Source organism: Megalops cyprinoides, chromosome 2 (genome assembly GCF_013368585.1).
Source record: "Megalops cyprinoides isolate fMegCyp1 chromosome 2, fMegCyp1.pri, whole genome shotgun sequence".
NCBI classification, from domain to species: domain Eukaryota; kingdom Metazoa; phylum Chordata; class Actinopteri; order Elopiformes; family Megalopidae; genus Megalops; species Megalops cyprinoides.
In genome coordinates, this window is record NC_050584.1 from 19,948,704 (window position 1) to 19,972,676 (window position 23,973).

The 23,973-nt window shown below is 44.1% G+C and overlaps 1 protein-coding gene across 2 annotated transcripts in view; it reads left to right on the top strand.

Annotated features, from left to right (window-relative positions):
• The first annotated feature begins 3,342 nt into the window (after positions 1-3,342).
• Positions 3,343-23,973, top strand: part of LOC118773038 (voltage-dependent L-type calcium channel subunit beta-2-like) — a 77,106-nt gene continuing 56,475 nt past the window's right edge. Inside the window, exons 1-2 of one of the 2 annotated variants that reach the window (XM_036521779.1) lie at positions 3,343-3,789; positions 6,482-6,574. In XM_036521779.1, the coding sequence (XP_036377672.1) occupies positions 3,709-3,789; positions 6,482-6,574 (174 nt within the window). In that variant the 5' untranslated portion in view covers positions 3,343-3,708. The remainder of the gene's footprint in view (positions 3,790-6,481; positions 6,575-23,973) is intronic. The other variant, XM_036521781.1, reaches the window with a different exon arrangement.

A 23,973-nucleotide genomic window follows, 5' to 3' on the forward strand; every position in this document is an offset into this window, starting at 1 on the left:
CTGTCCTAAACTGTACACGCAGCATGACCAAATCACCACTAGATGGTAGCATTATTTTGGCCAGCACAGGATGGCTGCTGTGACACACTACTGTGTTTGCACAACATGGATACTGTCAGTTTTCTTGTAACAATAAACATTTCAACATTTACACAATATACGGTATGTACGTCTCACTTTTTTGTGAGCTTTCTTCTTTGTAAAGTTTTGCAGTGATTACACAGAAAGGCTTTTAGATGGATAGGCTATTGCTCGATACCAACAGTTTCAGCATGTTAAAGATTTACAGTAAAAGGATTATGCTGCTAAATACCGCAAGGTAATATTGTAAAAGGTCAGAACCAGCAGCCTGTGCCTCTGTGCTTCTAAACATGAGGCCGTTACAGTCACGCATTTAGCCTTAGCTAATCATGGTCATAAATTCCACCCAACATGGAAACGAACTGCAGCCTGCTCTCAGAAATGAATTAACACCAACTGGTTACGCAACCTTTGGAAACAACGATCGGCTGAGTAGATCAGTCCGGTTTGGAACGAGGTTTGAGTCAGATGAAAATTGTATTTCAGATCGCTAACACACCTAAAGTACAGTTACCCGTTTTATAAGTCTCTGAATGGGCCCACGGTGTTCCCTGCCGTTAAAACGGTTTACAGTGTTGATATGAACCCCCACCTTCGGTCTGCAGTCAACGGCAGAGGGCGATGGTAGCGATTGATGTCACCACACAGTAATATGTCTGTCATCATACATTGCTGTAATAATCAATGAACAATTCACATGAACCTGTTCTAGATGCGGGTGGCACAGATCACGCCTGGAGAACATTCCCACTTTACGCGTCCACTACAGACACATAGTTACAGAGAAAAGTTATTATTTATTATTTTATCTTTTTCTTTTTTCAAGAAAAAAATCACATTGAGCATCAAATTCTGAGTTTGTTGAATTCACAAAAATAAAACGGTATCTGTTTATTAAAAGGGCTCGTCTGTCAAAGCAGCACTTTACCAGTTGTACTACTATGATACACCACTAGAGGGGAGACGTTGACTATAATTTCTTGACTGGATGCACCCAAGAGCAGTTGTTTGAGTTTCAACAAAGGTAAAAAGAACACATAAGTAAGGAAATAATCTTATCATTTGAGGTATAGTATTGAATCTACAAAATAAATTAAATAAAGCCCGGTGTCCTGTCCGCTCCTATGGTGACAATACCTCTAAAGCTTCAAAAATTAGCAAGACTGCATGATTGACTCTGGATCCATTTTTGGATGTTACATCTTTATTCCTTGGACACAGTTAAGTAAAGTGCATATACTACTTTTACAAAATGTGTTCACATGGTCACAGAGAGGCTTAGACTATGTGGATTTTCAAGATAGGACCACAAGGACACCAGAGACCTACAAAGAGCCAAAGAATGTGACTAAGCTGCCAGACCTACCACTGGCGCTATTACAGTGGTGTTACAACCAGTGAGTGTCAACATAAGGTACCAATAGTCCTACACTATAAACCTCTGGAAAATATAAGAGAATGCTTCTGACATACAATGATCCAGCAGCAGTTCATTGTATTGTTTTCCATTTTTGGAGAAACCTGACAACATCCAATCTTTATATTTCAAATCTTAATCTCACCAAAAGGACGTGTGAAGACGTGGGTGAGTGTAAGCAGGAAGCATCAGTAGGTCTGGCCTTCAATGCAGTCCTGTTCTGAGCAGCATTCATTTTTCAACCCACAGTGTACAGCATCAATTAAAGGACAGCGGCGTCAGCCAGACTGTAAGAAAATTTGATTGTGCTGTAGCGTGGGACTCTTCTGTTCTAATATGTTCCTGATGACGTATGGTGTTCTTTTTGGACACACCAGCTCATGCCAGTTCCTACCTTGTGGTCTTTGAATTAAAAATACTAAAATGTGGCTTGAGATACCATTTCCTTTTTTTCAAAATGTTAAGAAACTTTCACAAAATAGCATTGAATACAAATCTATAGGTAGCATCATTAGGCAACACCTCAGAATATTTACATGAGCACTCAGTAGCAGTTGTGAAATCAGGTAAAGTCTAGTATTGTTGAATGGAGCTTTATGTCAGCAGCTTCAAGCCACATTCCTGGTGACACAGGTGCATTGTTTTAACTGGGAAGGGGTAGATGCAATAATTATTTGCAGAGAATGGGAACCATTATGGAATTTTGGAATAGTTACTGCTGCAGACAAAGCTGCACATTCTCCAGGTGTCACAAAGGGGAGTATTCCAGTCATCCATGTCATTTCTTTTAGCACAGACTAACTGACAGGAAGCATGTCAGATCTGTTATCTGAATCCTATAATATAACAATCTAAGTTCATGATCCAATGATAAGGCCATGGCATATCAAAGCTGCTGATATACATGAACACGAAATGCATAACGAGAGCCAGATAACTGCAGTAAAATGACTGGTATGTGATATTTTTTCTCTGATCATGGTTTCCATTGTTTCATCATATGAACATAAGGTTTTACTTTAACGCTCTGTAAAGCATTGACTTATATTAGTGTATTTGAATTGTGTTGAAACAAATGTGCATTGCTTAGCCATGGAATGAACAGGAGGCATTGAATCTGAAATATTCTTAAACGTTGACGGAAAAACAGCATTGTACAGATATTAAGTACCGGTATACACCAAGAAGTCCTCCTTACCCTCCAAAACATCAAGTCACATTAAATGAAATATATTCTGTTGTCCGGTCTGTCTTTGTGCGTTTTATTGTGTTAGTCTGTGCCACATTCTCCAAGGCATGTGCTCAATTAATGGGATGACGACATGTAAAATGTCAGTGCACTCGGGTATTTAGGCCCAAAAAATTAAAACTATAACAATGCCGCTGTTCTATTCAAAGAAAAACGTAAAACAACGTGCACTTGATATAGTTCCCACTAGACTCCCCCCATGAATTTCGAGAGAGCACGCACGGCTCCATGTACAGGCTTTACTGTTTTAAGAGTTTCTTACAGGAACATATTTTATCGTTAAGGCAGTAGCCATTGTTTCGAACGTTCCCATCACAATTCACATTCATATTTCAAAAGTTGTGTGACTCGGAAGTGGGTTCGGTATCAGAACTTTGTCTCCACAGTATTCTTTTTGGCATATCTTTGGCAATCTTGATTACTGGAAAAGACATAGGCGTATTTCTCTCCAACACAAGCCCAGTGCTTTACCTCTGTAACGTCTTGAAATAACATGATGCGCAAACCTGCCGCGGGCAGCTTTTTAGCAGTTGGCTACGCACACGTGGACGAGGTACATTCGACGTTGAAGTAGTGGGAGGCAGCGCAGAGACGCAACGAGTCAGTTGTGTCAGTGAAATACGACTTAGCAATAAAGAAGGAGCGAATGGAAACAAATGCTTCGGAGAAATCCACTTGTCCTTTACGAAAACTGCCCCTCCTTCCGCACTCTTCCCGGCTGCGGTCTGGCTCGAACTTAAATCAAGACAGCGCGACTGGAGGGGTGAAAAGTAGGAAGCGACCATTCCGCCCATGAAGTAATTCCGCATCCTATCAACTTCAGATTGATAGAAGATTTGTTTTATGCGTCAGTTTAAGGGAAACAGAAGCGTATTGTCCCAAGAGCAGATTTGCTTTGCATGGGCACTATTTAAAAAGTAAATCTGATCATCGACAATCTGACGCTGAGATACTGTGTCAAATGGTTCAGAACAACATGTTAAAGACTCCCTCAACTTCTCAAGAAATCCACATGGACACGCTTGAAAACCCGGGGCTACAGGTATGTCGCCGAATATTTGTTTGACTGAACTGTTTGTGGCGTTTCTTTTTCTGCAACTCAAAAGAACAGGTTGTTCTTCCTGGACGGCATCGCATCTCATCGCACAACCAATGTGCAATGATCAGTTATTTTAATATCCTTGTTAATAATTAAACAAATACTTTATGTCCCGATAATGAAGCACAACTACACGATACAATGGTTTAGCCAGGGATACTTGTGCAATTTACTCATTCTCGGTGAGCTGAAAGGACACTTTTTTTCTCCTGTCATCTTGTTAAATTTTCGCACTGCACAATGTGCGTATTATATGTTGCATTGTTCTTAGAGAGAAAATCTACTAATAAGATTAAGGTTAAAGCCTTTTTGTCCACTTCACCTGCGATGCACCAAGTACAGTCATTAGTATGATGTTCGTAAACATAGGGAAATAGTGGACTGTTTAGATTTAACGCGTGATTTCACTTGACAGGCATGTTATAGTTTTCAGTCAAAGGGTGTACAGAACATAGTGTAACTGTTTTCTTGCTCCGCAAAAATAATGAAATAAAAACAGGGAACTGTTGAATAGTATTCATGGCCATATTCCTTGGTCGTTTCCAGCAGGTGTTGGTATTGATTCGTTAAAAAGAGGCTCGGTTTCACACAGCATCCGAGGTGGTCAGTGCCCTCATTTTAGTACCTTGAAGCCTGAAATACGCATATGGACACCATAGGTTTAAGCCTAATTATATAGCAGACAGTGGGCCTAATTTGTTGAGCCGCTAATCATTTATTATCAATTTCTTATCTGATTTCACAGTAGTAAGTGCAGGGAGTATACTCTTGGCTATGAGGCATTGCACAATTTTTCCTTGAGGAAAAGTTTAGTCCATTACATTAGTGTATGAAGACTGTGTTTCCAAGGAATAAGTGCTTTAATATCACTTGTTCATTTGGAATTTGGATTGCTTTAATGGCCTTAAAAAGAGATCATGCTGATAGTTCTCATCTGGGAGATTGACAAGATATCAGTGCCACAATTCTTTGTTTTTCATGAATTGATCAAAAAGAAACCTTTGGTCTACACCAGGATGAGAATATAGAAAAAATTTGTGTGCCAGGTTTCTGTGTAATGGGCAAAATGGTATTTAATTTTTATGTATAATTTACAGGTCTCGAGGGAATGATCAGTAAAAAAAAGGGAGATTTGTAGTGGACCAATGTTTTTCTGTTGCCATGGGAGACTGGTTTTAGCACATCCAGTTTCCAGTGCACAGTGTCACAGATATATGGTCCTATAAGATGTGCAGCTCACACGTCTGACAGGAAAAAGAGAGATCTTGACGTAAGGATATATAGGAAAAACACCAGTATTTTTTATAGCTGAGTGTACTATGTATGACCAATGTTTTTAAGACATAATTATAACTAGAAATAAGAATTTATGATAAAGAGTGGTCTCATATGTACTCTTGTGGTTATGAGGAAAAAGTATAAATACAGTCTTAATATAAATCTTTGAGAAAAAAGTCGTGTTCAGAGCAAATTGAATTTCTCCTTTTGTGGAAACACCAACTCTGTCATGATTCATGATGGAATGGCAAAACAGAGCTAAATAGGTTTTGAGCCATTATGGAACACTTTGATTTTTTTTTTTTTCTCCAGACTGCTTTCATGTTTTATCAAGGTATCAAACAAACAAACAAAAAGAAAATCACTTTTCGCCAGAGCTGAATGGGCATGCATGTCCTATAGCAAGTCTGAGTTTTTCAAAGCCAGCATTATTTTCATCGCCTTTACGGGAGGCGGAGGCCAAAACCAGAAACCAAAAGCGAAGCGCACATTCACTAGCAGAGTGCTCTGTTTACACTTCATCTGTCAGCATCCATCCATGATTATTAACTGGGCTCTCCCTCGGAGGGTCACAGCAACACAGAGCCAGCGGGCAGTGGGTTCCAGGCCGGACCACACTCTAGATGGGCCACAGATCCATCATAACGACACATTATTATTATTGGCGTTTAACGGATGCTCTTATCCAGAGCGACTTACATAGGTTATAATTTACCCGTTTATACAGTTGAATATTTACTGAGGCGGTTCTGGGTTAAGTACCTTGCCCATGGGTACGACAGCAGTGCCCCAGCAGGGAATTGAACTGGCAACCTATCGGTTATGAGTCCCGCTCCTCACCGCTATGCTACACTGCCACATGCATGCACGAGTTTGGGCCACCAGTTAACCTGGGTAGCACGCCGTTGGCACGTGGGATGAAACCAGAAACGTATGAAGAAAGCCGTGTGGACATAAGAAGAATGTGTAAACTGTTCAGTCAGTGCCAGAGTCAAAGCCCAGAGCCTGGAGAGCGAGGAGACATCTCTTCCCACGGCGCCAGTACTCTTCTTATCTGTCAGAATCTTGAGTGTATTTCATATTTTAGTCAACAGTACATTGGATTGGAGTGAAGTAAAACTCATCACCATCCAGCTCATCACCAGTCGCAAACCTCACCGTTACTGTTCATGTTCATGGCTTTTATTTGTACAGTTGTGGGGGCGAAACATCAGTTTTGATCTGAGCCAACATACTCAGTTTATTGTTACACCTAGAATTGAGCACAGCCGTGGTATAATCAATAATAACTAAATAATGTCTCGGTTTCTGAAATTTGATTGATTGAATGTTACTTTTTTTTCCTCCCCTTGAAAAGTCTCGTGGAAAAGGAGCACGGAGAAAAGGCAGGTTTAAAGGGTCAGACGGCAGCACCTCATCGGACACCACGTCTAACAGCTTTGTACGACAGGTAAGGGACCGGTAAGGGGCCTAAGCCTTCTCCGGGAGCAACGCATACTGTGGTCCTCTGAGAAGGAAGGATCTATTTGACTGCATTTTCAGTTTTTACATTTTCAATACATACATTCTGTAAAATGTTGTGTTCTTTATGTATGTAACACCGGCTTGTTTAGAAGAATTGCAGTTGAGATTCCTCCATTGTTGTCATAGATTCAACAAATGAGTGAAACGTCTCTTTATACAGTTCGGTGTCGAGGGTTTGTGTGTGGGAAGCTCTCCATCATAGAATCATGATGCATGTGACCCACGGTGTGGCATAGTGATATAAGTCCTACAGATATACCACCATACCATACAGCTATGGAAATGAGAAGGGAAGATGCTTATCTCTCCCGTAACAGGGGGGAGATATGCATCAGTACTAACAGTGTACTCACAGTGTGAGCAGTTTGTACTGGAAACAGCTCTGTGGAGTGCCAGTAGTTTCTTATCGGAGATAGCCATTAGAGACGCTATAAACACATTCCTGCTCTCTGTTGGGATGATTAAAGTGCAATTAATTTTTAAAGGCATCCTAAAATGGAAAGTAGAAACCTGTTTAAGCATTTCTGGAACCTGTTCCTTTGTCCCTGATGCATTTTCCTCTCACACTTTGAATTGTTTAGATGATATCCGTGGGTCACTTGTCAGGCATAGGGAGCCATCAGGGAGGCCTTTTTGCTGGCTGAGCCACTTCAGATTTAATTACATAATTTCAGGTGGGGAGTGAAGGCATCTCGAATGCACTCACTACTGTACAGTTATATTGGGGTCTTCTCTAAACAAGTATTTGGGAAAAAACGCTCTGGAGTGAGGACAATGCAAAGAGAGGACAGATGACGCAGCACCAGGCCCGGTGCCAGGAGAATATACAGAGGGGTGCAGCTGCAATACACGGGAGTGCATAAAAAGTTATAAACACTGTGTAGACATCGAGATACAAGGAGACAAGTGGGGATTCACTGAGGTCCATCTGGGGGCGCAGTGCACCCCTAAGCAACCCCATAGTGTCCGGCCTGTGCAGCACAGGTGGCATAACGAACCAGCGGGGCTGGAGGAAACAGCAAGAAACACCGTGAAATGGTGTGATCTCGACGTGTCGATCCCACTCACGCACCCGTTCTGGGGCTGCATGAGTGGATTTAAAGCGGCAGCGGTGATCGCTGCTATAGGAGTGCTCCTGAGGAATGCTGGGGCTCACAGAGTCAGCGCTTGGAACTGCTATAAAGCAGGCCTTCGGGAGGAACAGCCTGCGCTCATTCAAGATATCTGGTCTTTGTTGAGTTGAACTATTGCGACAAGCGGAGAGGGAGAGACCGGTTACGGTGCATTCTGGGAAGAAGGCTGGTGGGGGCTCAGAGGATGTTTCTGCCTTTTTTGGAGGAGACAATGAGGATCTTTCTGGGGGTGAGGAGTGGAGCCAGGGGGCAGCAGGAGGACGCCAAGGGCGCTGCTTAAATAGGAAGGGGAAGATGGTGAGGACATGGATGGTGACAAGAACAATATGGCACTGTGAGGATTATGATCTGCAGATTTTATCACATAACCACAGGAGGGGAGGATATGAAAACATTTCATAATGTCTACATTAATTTCCTTGCCTGCAAGCTGGTGAAAGTCTTTGCAAGCTGGAGTTATTGTTTTTGTGTTTTCTGCCTAGAGTGGTGGCATTTATGTTTTTCGCAACTTACTGTACGGTATCTGCTACAGTAGGTCATTTTTAGTACACAGCTGGGACTGTCTTCAACTGCCAAGTTTTGAACTTGTTCAAAAGACTTGTACAAAGCATGACATTTCCACTTTAGATTATTTTTAATCAGCAACTAGACGGTAGTTATATATGGAGTTTACGTGATCCCGGAGGACTCGCTATCTTTATCTCAAAGATAGACTAGATGTGTATCTAATTGCCATTCCCACATCTAATTATTGGATTGTTTTTTTTTTTCCATGCAAGAGGATATCACATATGGGGTGCATTTTGGGTCAGCCGAACAGGCTCGCAGAGACTTATTAAGGGACAGAGAGGAAAACACAGGCCCGTGGTAGATAAATACCATCGAACTGGCCGATTAGCGTGGAAGCACAGCGGACTACAAGGAGGGCAGGTCTCGGGGGAACGTGACGTGCCAGGGGCAGCCCTGGACTCGAGAGGCCTGTGTCTGTGAAGCCCTCACACTCTTATTCCCACACTCCTCCCACGCATGCCAACCGCCTTATTAAGACCCGGACTTCATGATGTCATTCTCTGAGATCTGAATTGTGCCTGCTGACGTTGCCTTTGCATCAGGCGGCGTACGAGGGCCACACCTCCAGAGATGCACTTTGGAGGGGGGCGGGGCATAGCGGGGGGCCCATGTGAGGGCCTGAGCAGGCTTGTGAGGAAATCAGCCTTCATTTGGACGTTCCTGGAAGAGGCTCTTGGGAACGCGCTGGGATTTACGCGTGCTGTCGTTAGCGCACAGCGTAAACGTTCACTCCCGTTGAGTCACTCTGACATGGCATTGGCAAAGGGGAACTTCCTCTCAGTTAGCCTGATTATTTTCATTTATTTGAGCTGGATGAATGTACTGTTTTACGCTCTGAAAAAAAAAACACCATTATTCAGAGGGGTACAAAAGGTGGGAAACAGCTCATCTACTTGTGTTATTCATATACATATACAGAGTGTGAACTTGAGTGAGCTGTATATAGTGCTATTAAGACGAAAAAGGTAATCACAGAATTTAACGTTTCTTCCTTTTATCCCTGCACTCCCACCGTTTTCCTCCCGTGACTGTTGTATTACCTCTCTCTGTCTTCATACTCTCATTTTCTCTCTCACACTCTCTATCCCTTTTCATCCTCTCACACTCACCCTCTCGCTCGCTCACACTCTCCCTCATCCAGGCTCTTTTTTCCAGCAATGCAGAGCCTGGCCAAGACAGCAGAACCTGACTCATCCTCAGTACTTTTGTACGCTGGCAGGTCTGTGTTTTTTGGAGCCGAATGCACCGCTCACGTCCCCAGGGTTCCTTTAGGTTTGTGCTCTGAGGGTGAGTGTGATCGATAGCTGCACCCCACGGTGCCAGGGGAGGAGAGGGGGCCTGACCACCCCGTGCAAGAGGAGTGGGCGAAGCTGTGGCCACCGGGTCCTGCTAGCCCCGTGAGCGTGGTGGATGTCAAGTAGTGGGGGAGTTGAGGTGTAGCAGGCTGTGGGTCTAGGCCACTTCAGCGTAGGAGGAGTCAGTATGCGTGTGTGTGTGTTTCTCTGTTTCTGGGCCCTCTCTGATACTCTGGCAATCTCTTCAAGGGAGGTTTAAACAGAGCTTCACCAGAGCTGAATGTTGAATGATTTAAAAAGAAGTTAACTGGCACAAAGGAGAAAACAAATCTGATGCATTTGATTGGGTTAGTGCTGTCGTGCTGCACCAGAAGTTTTGAGGGTTGCCAAATTATCTGATTGTAGTTTGTGTTATGAAAGGGCCCATATGGCCATGTATTAGTGATGACGGTATTTATACCACTTGAATAGCATTGCAAAAATGCAAACGTTTACATATTCACTGGATGGCTAAATGCAGACTGTTTATATTACTATTGGTCAGTAGTTCTGTTTTGTTTTGTTTTTGCTGTTATGGTGCATTATGAACTACTTTGACATTTTGTCAAATGCAGATTGATTGCAGAGACCTGTCACTCTCTCATTTGTTCTGTCTCGCTCTGTCGCTATTGTTTCTCTGTTATTTCTCCCTCCCACCTCTCCCAGGTAACGCAATTGCTATTCAGGGTCTTACTCTGTCACAGCCCGTAGACACTTGTCTGATTTCTTTATAGTGTGAACAAAGCATTAAATAATCTGTCCCCCAGTTGAGCTGTAGTTCTGTGTATTGAATATACTGCAATGTTGCACAGTTATGTGGACGGAGGCGTATCTCATTGTCTTGTATATCACTGTGTTCTGTTCCCTTCTTTGCTTCCTTCATAAGCTCACATGCTTTGATGTTTTATGTATTTGCGAAAATCTCCTCAGACAGTTAATGTAACAGTCAGTCTCTGTGATGCTCTTTTCTCAGTTATGGTCTGCGTGATGTTGCCATGGGAACAAGGCCTTTTACTTCTTTCTCTGTTACCATGGCACTGCGAAGTTGAGTGTGCAGTGCGATGACACAATGTGCCATTTAGGCTTTGCATGACAGACCATATTACATTAAACATTTTGCTGCGTCAGGTGTGCCCGATGTCCGTGAGTGAGGGCTAACATTTCATCTTAATCCATGGGCGGGGAGGAATCAGCCGGGAAAGGAGGCCGGCGTAGCATTCACAGAGGAACGTTTCTCGTTTTTCTTGTACGTCTGAAAACATCAGAGAATTTGGCATGCCTTTACTGTTTGTTGTCTTACCACAGGAAGTGTAGCACGGTCTGTTCTGTCTTGACAGACGATCTGGTGACCTTTGACCTTGAAAGGCGGGAGGGAAGGCTGACAGCAGTCAGCTGCACATGAAAAAAAAATACATTCCTTATCCTGGTTGCTTTCCACTGACTATGTTCTGATGAGGAGGAACATCAAAGGTGTGCACTGAGCTGCCTCCATGGGTGGATGATGCAGCTAAGACTGCCTGTATGCCTGTGACATTTGTGGCACCGTGGGGGGACAAAGCATGTCCTGCTAATCCCCGTCTTCCTGAACGTATCATATGCTTGTAAAGCAGATACTATTCTGTCTGATATCATGGGATCTAATTACTAAAACTTAAAAAACACTGGGACCTTACATTACGTAGGCCTTACAAACCACTCTGCATTAAGTATTAAGTCACATTAAGTGTGGTATATTTTCTTCTATTTTAAACAGCCAGGTAAATATTACCACTATCAAGTGTCTGAGGTTGAGTCCAGTGTCCAACTTTCCCCACTTTTTTTTTTACTGTGGTTTGGGAGTGCTCTGTTCTTTTTTTGCTAATCTATCCAATTGTCTCTTTCTGCCCAAATCTCCTGACTGAAGCAGAATAATGGGGAAGCAGCCCTTGTGAGTAGCACTCAGGCTGGGCTGGAACGGGGGGGTGCAGTCCAGTTTGCTATGCTCTGTGCCCGCTGGCTGCCAGCAGCTAATCAGACTGGTAAATGCTGCTCAAGTGAAAGGCAAATAGGCCCGCCCAGTGCCGTAGGCTTGCCCCTCAAACATCACTCTGCCTCCTGTCACGTAGCATAGCCTCCACTCTACCCCCAGCCCCAAAAAACACATCTGAAAATTCGACATCAGCATACCTTTCAGCGTCCTTCTTTGGCCTTTCATGTCAACAGCCTGGCAGTCTCAGGACAAACCGCCTCTGGGTTGCCTTTTTGTGACATCAGTATCCTGTTTTCCTCTGGGAGTTGTAGTCAAAATAGTGAGTTGGCTGTGTTGTTTGAACTGTATTAACTATAATGAAGTGACAGTTGTAAATTGTGAAAAAATGCATACAAGACAGACTGGTGATTGTTTGAGTTTTTGTTACCCATGTAGGACCATTATTGTAAATTTGTAAAAATGATTGAAAAGGAGAAGTGACAAAACCAGTGCTACTTTATTTTATCCATGTAGACTACTTGACTTAAAATGATTCCAGGGCAACCAGTGTTTCATGGTAGTTTTTTCCCTATGTGATAACACAAAACTGAAAGTACATTCTGAGTGAGATGAAAGACAATTCACTTCCACTATAAATACTTCATTAATATTGTGTATTTTTGCAAAATCTCAAGGGAGTCTTTGCCACAATCTGGGCAGGGAAACATGTCATGAGCTCATTATGTTTTATCCTTTTATGTTCAGAGCCCGCCAGCCTCTTTATGGATCTTTTTTTACTCTGCTGACACAAGCTTGTTTATGCACTGTGATTTGAGAAAGAGATCCTTTGGAGATTAAGAAATGAAAGCTTTTTTTTTATTTTAAGATTGTGGTATCCCCAGTCCCCAGACTAACTAGCAGCACTGGCAGAGGGTATAGCCAATCAGAGGAGAGGAGGAAGTAACGTGGGGTAGTGCTAATCAGAGGTTGGTGGCTGTCATGCCATGTTGGTGATGTGAGTGAAAACCCAGTCACATGGGAAAGCCAGTGGTGGGCTCTTCCAGTGTTCCCCTGGCATCTCCTACCATGAGTGCCAACATTTCAATTTTGGCAGAGGGGTGGGGGGGCAGGAAAACATTTTTTGATACCGATGATTAAGGTCTCCTTTGAACGGCAGACAGAATTTCATAAGAGAGGGCCTTTATGGTCGGGACGTGGCACTGCCAGTTATCAGATCTGACTCACTGGTGCCTTACATAATGGATGGCAGGGAGACATGTGTATGGAACACCTCTTCCTTTTGGCCAGAGAGGCAGGAATATGCTCCAAAACACACTCGGTTTCAAATGAGTAATTCACAACAGGAACCACAAAATTGGGTGAGGGTCGGATTTCACACGAGTCGTGCAAGGTTCTGACTAGGAAAGGAGAGCTGTTTGCTGTTTTCGTGCTTTTGTACTTATTTTGTTTGATCGCTTTAGATGTTTTATACCAAACAGCACAGCATGTAAGGTGAAACAATAATAATAAATCAGATTAATAAACAGGAGCTGTTGTCCAAAGTCTCCAACAGCTTTCTCTTCATCTCTGTCTGAGTACTAAAGATAAACCATACTTTTTATGGTTTGTTGTTGGTTTTTAAATGGTCCAAATATGTGACATCAGACAGCTTTGATCAATTTAGATGTTTTATACCAAACAGCACAGCATGTAAAGAGAAAGAATAAGAATAAATCAAATTAGTAAACAGGAGCTGTTGTCTAAAGTAAGTTTCCAACATATGACAGTTGACTCCTCATTTCTGTCATTCCAGATAAATCACAGTGTGGTACATGGTTGGTTTTTAAACTGAACAAATATGTGACATCACACAGCTTTGTCTCATCTTGCATGGACCTTGTCAGTATTCAAGACAGCAGTCAATCAGTATCTAATGCTAATTGCATTTTGAGGCAGGAGGTGTGTTTTTTTTTTTCAGACAGTCTCCATAGTAGAGTGGTGCGTTTGGTGTGTGGCTGCAGTGGGTTTGTGCAGTAACAGTATTCCTCACGCACCCCCCCAGAAATCTTCTGCCTAAGGACCTTCCTGTAAAGGGGAACGAGGCTGCCATCTTGTGGTGCAATAATGCTGAACACGTTTTCCTTTCATGTGTTTTTCAGTGTGATCAAAGTACGGGTCATGTACATATACCATTATTTATCTATACTATATTATGCCCAAACAAACCATCACCTGCAAAAAAGTAGTTCTCTTTTTTAGATGTACAGCTTCAAAACTGTCTCAGTAGACACAAACATGGCACTTTAATTAAGCTGATATTCCTGTAGGGTGAAAGGAATTCAGGGTGGCATTTTGTGGTAATGTTGGGCCCTTGTGGGAGAATCAGCCATTTTCAACTTTTCTCCTACATGTAGTGGTGACCCTCTGAGAGGTGTGAGGAAGTCATCATAGCCGAAACAGGGATGGAGATTTATTTTCCCTCTGACTGGTTAGGAAGGGTCAGAGATTTTGGACATTTCTTTGGTTTTCTTTGGATGTCGCTGTCATACTTATGATACTGGAATATGGTCCAATGGCTAAAAATCATTGCAGAGATTAGAAGGTGTTAACCTGGAGTCCTGGCTAAATTTTCAGCTCCCGGTCTTACTAGTCGCTATTGAATTCATTGCCTCTCCATCAGGTATTGGTCTCTTTGAAGGGACTTAGACATTATTACTATGTGAATAGCCTGCTATGTGATCCTTGGATGAAAGGTGCTAAAATATAAAATGCAAACCATTTTCATCAGTTTTCTCTGTAGTTTTAGACTAACATACACCCTTCTCACATATTTGAGTAAAACGTTAATAGTAATATCAATTACTATCAATCAATATTTTCAATATTTTAAAAGGGTTATTATTATTGTTGATATTATTATTAATAATAATATTATTAGTGGTAGTAATAGTAGCAGCAGCTGTAGTACTGGTAGTATAAGTGTATAAAGTATACCAAGTATATTAAGTGTGAATGATATTTACAAATATCAGTCTTTTTTCTTTCCCTTCTGTCTTACTTTCATTTTTTTCTCTCTTAAAAAATAGTGTACTGGTACTGAGGCACTATATTCGGACACTGTGTTGTGAAGCCTGCCACTTTGGAGATTGCTGAATATGAAACCAATGGTACCCTATTCATCTGAGTGTCACCTTTTAGCTTGTTAACCACGATGTCGAATACAAGATAGATGCTTGCATAATATCCATCCCCCATCAAGACAGCGGCTCGTAGGAAAAAATGACACCCTCCAGAACATTTGTTCTTTGTCTGTGGGCTCAGATTGTCCAAGTGATCGATAGAGCTGTTAAGCAGGACGGCCAGGGACAGAGTGCTGCCAAGTCTGTGAATCACCGCTCCCCATAGGGATCGTATTCTCCCTCTACAATCCTAAATTCTCCTAAGGAATTATGACGGAGTTTTGAACTGAGATGTGAGTTTGGAGAAGCCAGTAAGGACTGGGACCCTTTGAGAAAGATAGTTCACTCATGTCCATTGGCTGTAATTCCTAAATTCATTTTGCCTTTGAAAGTGGTGAGCCACACCTGAAAGAAGATTAAGAGGAATGAATATTCTTTTTTTTTTTTGGATTTTCGTGAATTTTTGAAAATGAGAGCCTCTCGCTTAAAGCGTTTGCTTGTACCCATGTAGAAGAGTGCTGGTCCCAGATAATTGGCTCAGAGGGAGGGGGCTTGCTTTGAAAGGCATCTCAGCTTCCGCCCAGAGAGTGAGTGGTGGCTCCTCGTCAGTGGAAAGCAGCCCCTGACGGAATATCCTCCAAATGTGCTGCATACCAGATGCAGACCCCATTCGTCCTTTTCGGAAGATGTGCTGAAGTCTGCTTGCACCCCTGAGGCAGGGTTTTAAAGTGGCACGATATTTTAGCGGTGCTCTTAAATCAAACTGACACATCAGTATTGCGGAGTGTTAACTTCATAACACTCAACAGCAGTCCTTTAATCAAGCAAATCAAGGAAATGATGTCACAAGTTGGAATGTGGTCTGTCCTGTCATTTTTGTTGTCTCCTTCAATGGAGGACCAAGTTATGGGATTTTTTAAATGCTGGAACTGGTTGCACATTCAGGCCTAGCTTACTGACTGACAAAGGTTGCTGGATCATCGATTTTCCTTTAGGTGTTTCATAGAGGTGTGTGATTATGTTGTGGTGTACTCTGAGCTTGCTGGAGACCCGCCTTTCTAATTAACTGAAGCCGCTCTGGAGACGCTGTGCTGACATCAGTGCGTGTGACACTCCGCCCCTCCTCATGTCCGTCACATCCCCCGAGGGTCCTTCAGACGTACGGGAGCGTCCCACCTGCAGCGCTTCGTCGTCTGCATGCCCAAGAGGGACCTGAGATGATCCCGACGAGCCTCGGCGACAGAGACGACAGCGGCACAGAAGCAAGCGCTCTCTGTCTTTCACAGCACAGCATGTGCACGCTCAATGTCAAGCGTGCATATTATTATCAAAGTGACTCTGTTTAAGCCGGAGGACGGGCTCCAAAGCGCTCTGGCAAAGTCGTGGGGGAAAAGGCATGCGCGCTGGATGCTCCAGCAGCCGCTGTTTTGAGTCGCACACTCCTAGCTCTCTCTCTATTACAAACGCGCTGGCCCAGAGAGTGACAGTGCAGAACGCTAAGTATGCTTACACTTACACTTACATCTACCTCTCTGTGTGGGGATACTCTCCAGTTACGACTGGCCATTTTAGCAGTGGGTGAGAAAATACACGCCATTCACTGCACCCTTCACTATTAGCCCTGTCTCCTCCCCTGTGCTGCACAGCTGACAGACGGTTTGCTTGTCATGATTCTTCAGCCCGTCGGGGGTGTGGACTTTTTTTACGATGATTTTCCTTCATCACCCTCATTATTATTTTGCAGTTGCTTTATGTATATTTTTTAAACTTTCTTTAATTTATTTTGACTGGTATATCATCTGCCAGCACACCAACAGAGAAAGAGGCAGCAGAGATGGCTCCCCCCCTCCCCTCCAGCGCAGAGTGCGGGAGTGAGAGAGTCAATGGCGAGTGGGTGCAGCCAGAGGCGCATTTAAATTCAGGCGGTGTATTTCCTGTCCTGTGCTGCTGGCTGCTACCTGTTCTGGTATGCAGCACAGTAACAATAATGAAGCAGCGCAAATGCACGGCAACGCTCCCCCCCCCCTCCTTCTCACTCTCGCCCTCGCCCCACACGGAATGTAATTCAGGTAATGAAAGAAGCCCGGAGGGGCAGTGATGGAGACACGCACCCTCAAGGCAGAGAGAGCAGGGAGGGGTGGGGGGAGAGGGGAGAGGAGAGAGAGAGAGAGAGAGAGAGAGAGAAACAACAGAGGGGGGGGGGAGCGAGAGACGAGCCGCAGTCTTAAGATTCCAGAGTGAATTAAAGCCCGTACTCAAGCCCCGGGGTTGGGTATGACAGAGCGGGTCAACGCGTGCCACACACTGCACTGAGTCAGGGAGGCTGGCCATCACTCGCCTTGCTCAAGAAAGAGTGCTGCTCTCGCGCTTACACGTGTGTCGGGGGTGGGTGGGAGGGGGTAAAAACGGGGCTTGGGGGGAGGGGGGTGGCAGAGCAGGGGGGCCACCTTCCGAACGGGGTCCCGACAGCAATCAGAAGATGACATTTACGCCGCGTGTCAATTTCGGATTCAGAGCTCGTCCCACGTGTGTGCGCCAGAGGGGCCCGGAGATAAACAAGCGAGCGTGTGCTGATATAACGGCCGCGCGGGAATGAGCTGACCAGACAGGGCGACAGGCACAGCGGAGCCGGAGCAGGAGCCCAGACAGCCAGGAGCCGGCGAAGGGCAGCGGAACGGTCGCACAAGCATGCTTCGCACCGGGGCGCTCGGCGCCGCCGCCACGCCACGGGACACAGGGACGCGCCTGCCTTTCCGCAGAAACGGGCTGCCCGGGAGTCCGTGCGAGGAAGCCCTCTAAAAACCAGGAGGTCGACCGCCCTGGGGCGCTTTTCTGTCTTCATTGTCACTTTTCTCCGCCTTGCTGATGGACGAGCGCACGGACACGGACAGAGCCTGAGTCGGGGGGCTGCCAAAGCGGCCGGAGTGCCAGGGTGCTGTCCAACCCCCCCCCCCCCCACCACTGCCTGTCCTCTTGATGCATTGCTGTGGGCTGGGACATCGCCGGAGAGTACAGGTTTCCTATGTAAGTCTCCGCTTGGCCTTCCTCAAGTCATTTCTCCCCATGTTATTCACCCGAGCGACACTTGTGGAAGGAGAGAGAGAGCGAGACAGCGAGAGAGAGAGAGAGAGAGAGATAGAAAAGAGTGACAGAGAGAGTCATCACATTGTTCAGCGCGTCAGAGGCACACCGCATGTGTCTCACTTTCTTAGCTAATCCTCTGATCGTGGGAGCAGCTTGCTCCGCACCCAGGAGGAGGGCTCACTCTGCTCTTACCAGAGAGGATGTCTGAGTATCACAGAAAAGCTTCTGTGTGAAGTCCTCGCCCCGACGGAGTACCTGTAGCTATTCTCAGAGTACCTGTAGGCAGATCTGAGGGTTTCGCTCTGTATTTCCCTTTTCGCCTGTCGCTTGTTTGCTTGCCGACTGGGATGGTTTTCAAAAGCAGCTTGTGAAATGCGGGATCGGATCTGTGCGAATGGCTTAGCATTCCTCTTAACCCATTGTTTTCTTCAGTGCAGTGCCACACACATGCAAAGAGTGCCTTGTTAGTGTTGCACACCTATATTTTAGACTTTATTTTACTCTACTTTAGGCTTGTGGGATGTTGCACATTTTTTATGTCAGGTAGTCACCACACACTGAGGTGACAGCTGAATTTTGATTTTTAATTACATTTTTCCAGCGCTTGGTTTGTTCCACTATTTAACCTGGTTTCTTAACAGTCTTAGACAGACTCCATTAGATTAAACAGGCACCCATGTCTTTGTGGATCCCTTACTGGTGTTCTATATGGTATGAAAACCCTAAATATTTTCTCCCCGGAGTGGTTAAGCCTGCTTAGTGCACAATGACAGGGCATCGCCTCACAACATGAGATCACATCCCGTGAAAAATGGGGTACTAGATGGCTGGTGCCATTTTGTTGGGGATTTTATTACAAATAAAACAGCAGGCTATGTTTGAAGTGAAAGGAATACAGATTGGTGTTCGTGTCGACCTTGAGCTGTTGAAGGTCCCTTCTGTAGCAGATGGCGAGCGATGGCATGTTTATTTCTCTGGAAAACCCTAATAAATCACCAGTGTTATTGCTCGGTGTTATTCAGAACAGAATAAATAGTGAAAAACAATACCCACAGTGCAGTTCAGCAAAGAAGAGCATAATTGATCTGGGCATTTGCAACGCAAGGGACTACCTTGCCAATAAACACAGTTGAAAGTGAACTGATACCCCCTTCATTTGGGTGCACTCCGTGTTTGGGGGGGGGGAGGGGCCTTTGCCGGTAAGTTAATCATAACAAACTCATTCCCCGCTCTCTCTCACTGAGTCAGAGGGGCAGGAGCGAAGGAGAGAAAATACACACAGCAGATTTTTATATAAATAAATGGCCACCCAGAGCTGGCGCTCTCATTCCACTGTGGTTTTCTCCCCTGTCCTGCATCCAGAAATCCCTGGAAGGAAAACGCTGGAGTAGGCTCACCTCTCAGCTGAGGGATAGAGGGAATATCAATTGCCTCGTATAGAGGGAATATCAATTGTAACATCTTTGGTTTTCTCGATTTGTCCCAACTCACCGTGCCACATTAATATGTCACACTTTCCACGGGAGCCACAGTCTGCTTTAACAACATTGCCTTTGCCTTGATATTGTTTTTCGAGCTCAAATTGGAAAGCGCAATATATGGTAAATGTACCGTGTATCTCGATAGAGCGGGACTGTTGATGGTGTGTAATCACTGACATGTGATGATCTCATGGCTTCATTTCTCCACATTAAAAGATCTTCACTAAACTCCTAAACTTCACTGACACCATCTCTGAATAACAGTATTCATGAAGAAGGAACACTTTAAATATAACAGACAGAAAATTAAAGAAGATGATTTTTTCTCATCCCACCTTGATCTGAATGACTACATATCACCGGTAGTCAGCATATTTGTCCCTAGTTACTCTCGTTAGAACAGCAGAAGGACTCAGAGGGCTAACACACACAAACCTGAACACATTTCTCTGGCTGCTGCTGTTGCCACTAGATGTCTCTGTCATGCTGTCAGATCAGTTAGATCAGTCAGACAAGGAACAAAATCATAAAACAGGTCCATCCTAAAGGGTAAATAGACACAACAACTGGATCTTACATAGGTGCAAAAATGTATTTTTTTTAGTAAATGGCTTTTATATTTGTAGTGCTGTATGATCTCATGCTTGAATAGACTATAATATCTTGTAATCAGTAAGGGTCAGTACCTGTAGTAACTGTAAAATTTATAGGGGTGCTGTATGTACCTATTATGCACTAAGGATGCTCTGTACATTTTAAGTGTGTGACAGTGCACTATCTGTGTCTGTCATTGGACTGGTTGTGCCTTTATTCAGATCTCATGCTGGATGTGTGTGTATGTGTTAGAGAGAGTGAGTAAGTAAGACAGAGGGGGGGAAAGAGTGTTTATGCGTGTGGTGTGTGTGTGCATGTGTGTGTGTGCGTGTGTGAGAGAGAGAGGTAGTGAACGAGAGAGAAAGCTTGTGTGTGTGTTCACACATGCATGTGGGTGTATGTGTATATGTTTTTTGTGTGTGTACACACAGTGCCCTCGGTGGAGTTCTGGGGCTCTGAAATCTGTCCTTACGTAAGTGTTTCTGTAGCTTGTGTCTAGACAAGCCTGCCTGCCAGCACCTGTGCTCCCAGGCCTGCTCTCATCTCTCTAACAGTGCGGTGACACTGTGCGTTTCATGTGCCAGCACTGCCACGCTTGGGATTAGCACTTAGAAAAGACACTATTTTAATCTTAGTGATGAATGGATTAACACAGGGGTCAGGCTTCTGGCCCCATGCAGCACTGCAGCACGGTGTAGTGGAGATTGCTGTTGGACACATTGTAGTGTGTGATATCTAAGGCTTGCAGCTGTGTGTGTGTGTATGTGTGCCTGTCTGCCTGTCTGTTTGCATTTGTGTGTGCGTGTGTGTGTGTGTGTGTGTGTGTGTGTGGGTGTGGTTGTGTGTGTAGGTGCATGTGTGTGGTTCGCTGGTACCTTTTTCAGATATGGGGGTGGACCCCCTGACTTTAGCATCACCCCATTGTGCTTGTGGGTGAGTGGATAGTAGTTCAGTGCTATGCAGTTCAGGACAGATTGTGTGGGGGCAGCTGTTTGAAAAGAGAGCTGTGGGCTGGATGGATCAGGGATCCTGGCAACTTAGTAACATTAAATGCCTATGATTTCATTAATGATCTATATCTTTACATGGACAGCATCCTTACATTTACACAGTGATACGGTAGGGTTTTACCTTGCTCTGAACAGAGTAAATATTATGAAACGTATGCCCCAGTGAACATAAGCTTGTGCAGGTACCATAGCTAGAGTAAAGGAACATCATGAAGAATCGCATGTAAGTCACTCACTTGTAAGTAGCTTTGGATAAAAGCGTCTGCTAAATGAATAAATGTAAATGTAAATATGAATAGGCTGACTTCATTTTGTTAGACTCACTGATGCCACATTATTGTGCATAAGCAGTGCAACATCAGTGCTAGTTACCAGAGCTCTCTGAGAGGCTCAGGTGTTATTTTAGGGGTATGCAGCAGCATCCTTTTGAATGTGTGACTTTTGAGAGGGTGGGGGTTTGCACAGTGCAACCTTTCAAGTTTAAACCATAGTGCTGCATACAGTATGTTCAGTACATTGGACACAGAAAACGCAGCAGAAACACGCTGACTTTGACCAACACCAGACCTGGAAATCTTGTTATTCTCCTTTTTTTGGCAGAGAATGAAGTTCATAGTATTGTGTCCAGCTCCATTAAGTGCTTGTCTGGCTCTGAGGGGTATTGCTGGAGAGGCAGGGTACTGGCCATTGTCAGTGTGATATAGGCTGTGCACCAGCAGGTGAAAGAGACGTGTTTGGTCCAGATTTTTTATCTGCTGGCATAGACAAGGTATTGGATTAGATAACTGACGCGGTCGATTATATAAATAAAAATCTTTTGGTCTATAAAAAGCCGTGTAACTTGGCAGATGTGCACAGAGGCACTCTCCATTTTGAAAAAAAGTAGAAATTGTTTGCTAAAAAAGATTATGCTTTTTTCCCTAGAATGCACCTTTAACAAGTAAGCAGCAGTTGTGTATTCTGTAAACAGGTCATATGGCATACAGGTATTGGATTAGATAACTGACGCGGTTCGATTATATAAATAAAAATCTTTTGGTCTATAAAAAGCCGTGTAAACTTGGCAGATGTGCACAGAGGCACTCTCCATTTTGAAAAAAAGTAGAAATTGTTTGCTAAAAAAGATTATGCTTTTTTCCCTAGAATGCACCTTTAACAAGTAAGCAGCAGTTGTGTATTCTGTAAACAGGTCAGAGATGACATATTACTCTCTTTGCTCTCTGAGGTGTATGTATATTTCTTTGAATTATGTCTCTTTATATTAAAGTCTGTGTAAGTCTTGTGTTGTGTACCTGTGATGTAACATTAATAATTGTGCAAAAAGTTTAAACCATGTAAATGTGAGTACCTGAAAAACATCTTTCATTTTTTGACTTTCATGGGTAGAAAATATTGATAATGGGTAATTAGGTTGATTAACATTATTGATTGTATTTCTACACAGTGTATGCACAAATGTTGCAAAATCCATTGGTGTTAAGTTTGTTATGGGAATCCCACTTGTACAATTCTGTGTGGCATTCATCTGTACTGTAACTGTTAACTGTACTGCTGTTGCTTTCTTTCTGTGTGAAAACCAAAACGGGCAGAAGTGGATTTTAATACAGCTGCATGGGCTTTTAGAACAAAAGGACTTTGAACATTGACAACTCTGCACGGATTGGTCTGCGTTTCAGCCCAACCTTAACTGCCTTGGACAGGCATTCTTTGTGAAATCCGCACTAAATGAGGACAGGCCCCATTTCCCTCCCTTTTTGCTCTATTTCCTGTTTCCCATGATGCAGCAGCAGAACGGGGCAAGCGTTGCCTCAGCACGTGCCGTGGAAATCTGCATAATCTACCTCCGCATGGACATGTGCCTCACTGCCCCCCAGGCTCCAGCTGCTGTTAGATGAAGATGACTTAATATACAGGATAGAGCATCAGGGCAGGCAGGGGATAAGTGTAGCTTGTGCGCATGCGAGTGTGTGTGTGTGTGTGGCAGCGGGGCAGGGGCAGGGGCAGGGGCAGGGGCTGGAGCGAGGGGTGGGGGGGGGGGGGGGGGGGGGGGGGGCCCGCTGAACTCACCAGCTGCTGTTTATTCTCAGCAGGCGCCAGTTACCAGCTCGCAAATTCAGGCACAATTCAGCAGAAAATGCCTTTCGCACAGTCTCGCTGGGCCTGCGGACTGGCTGCATCTCTCTCGTATGGCTAAATCACCACTGCTGCCATTGCTTTTCCAGGGTCCTTCCTAGTCTGCTGCAACAGTGTAGTGCCTTTATATCCCAGGTAGCATAACATATGCAAATACCAATTAGGCAGCTTTGTCTATATCACATGCTCCCAGTGTGACTTACGTGTTTTTTCTTTACATTGTTGCATTGTTGACTGTCACCAGTGCGGTGCAAAGCCTCCAATTATTCCCTTGATTTTTCAAGATCAGTAGAACTCTCAAATGAACTTTCTGATAAGATACACTACAATGACCTGCGCGATGAGTGTGAATTCTGAGATTTGAGTACTCCATGCCTTCGTGCCGCCAAAGTTTATGTTATTGGGTGTGCCATGCTAATTTCTGCTCATAAATCATAATCATTGCAGAAGTTATTATATCGTTTCACCAGCATCTACACAGGAATGCGATCAAATTCACAAGCACCGAGCAAGATAACATGCATTTCTTATTAAAAAATATTTTCTTTATAATCTGTTCCAGTAATTTGAGAGACCCTGAGGACCGCAACAAACAAGAGGTGAGTTAGCCTGGAGCGTATAGCTGTATTTCCATGAAATTTTTCAGCTAATGAATTTGGCAGCAAGCGAGCCCTCCTGAGGCAGAGTGACCTGGAAATCCCGTTTTTTCTTTTTTTTTTTTTTCTGCGTGCGGCGTGAGCGGAGCCGTGCGTCTCGGCGTCGGGTCAGACCGTCTGGGGGTGGATTTCCTTGGCGGTGATGGCGCATTCCTCTTATTTCCAGCAAGATCGAGAGACTGCGGGGAACTGCGGGTAATTGG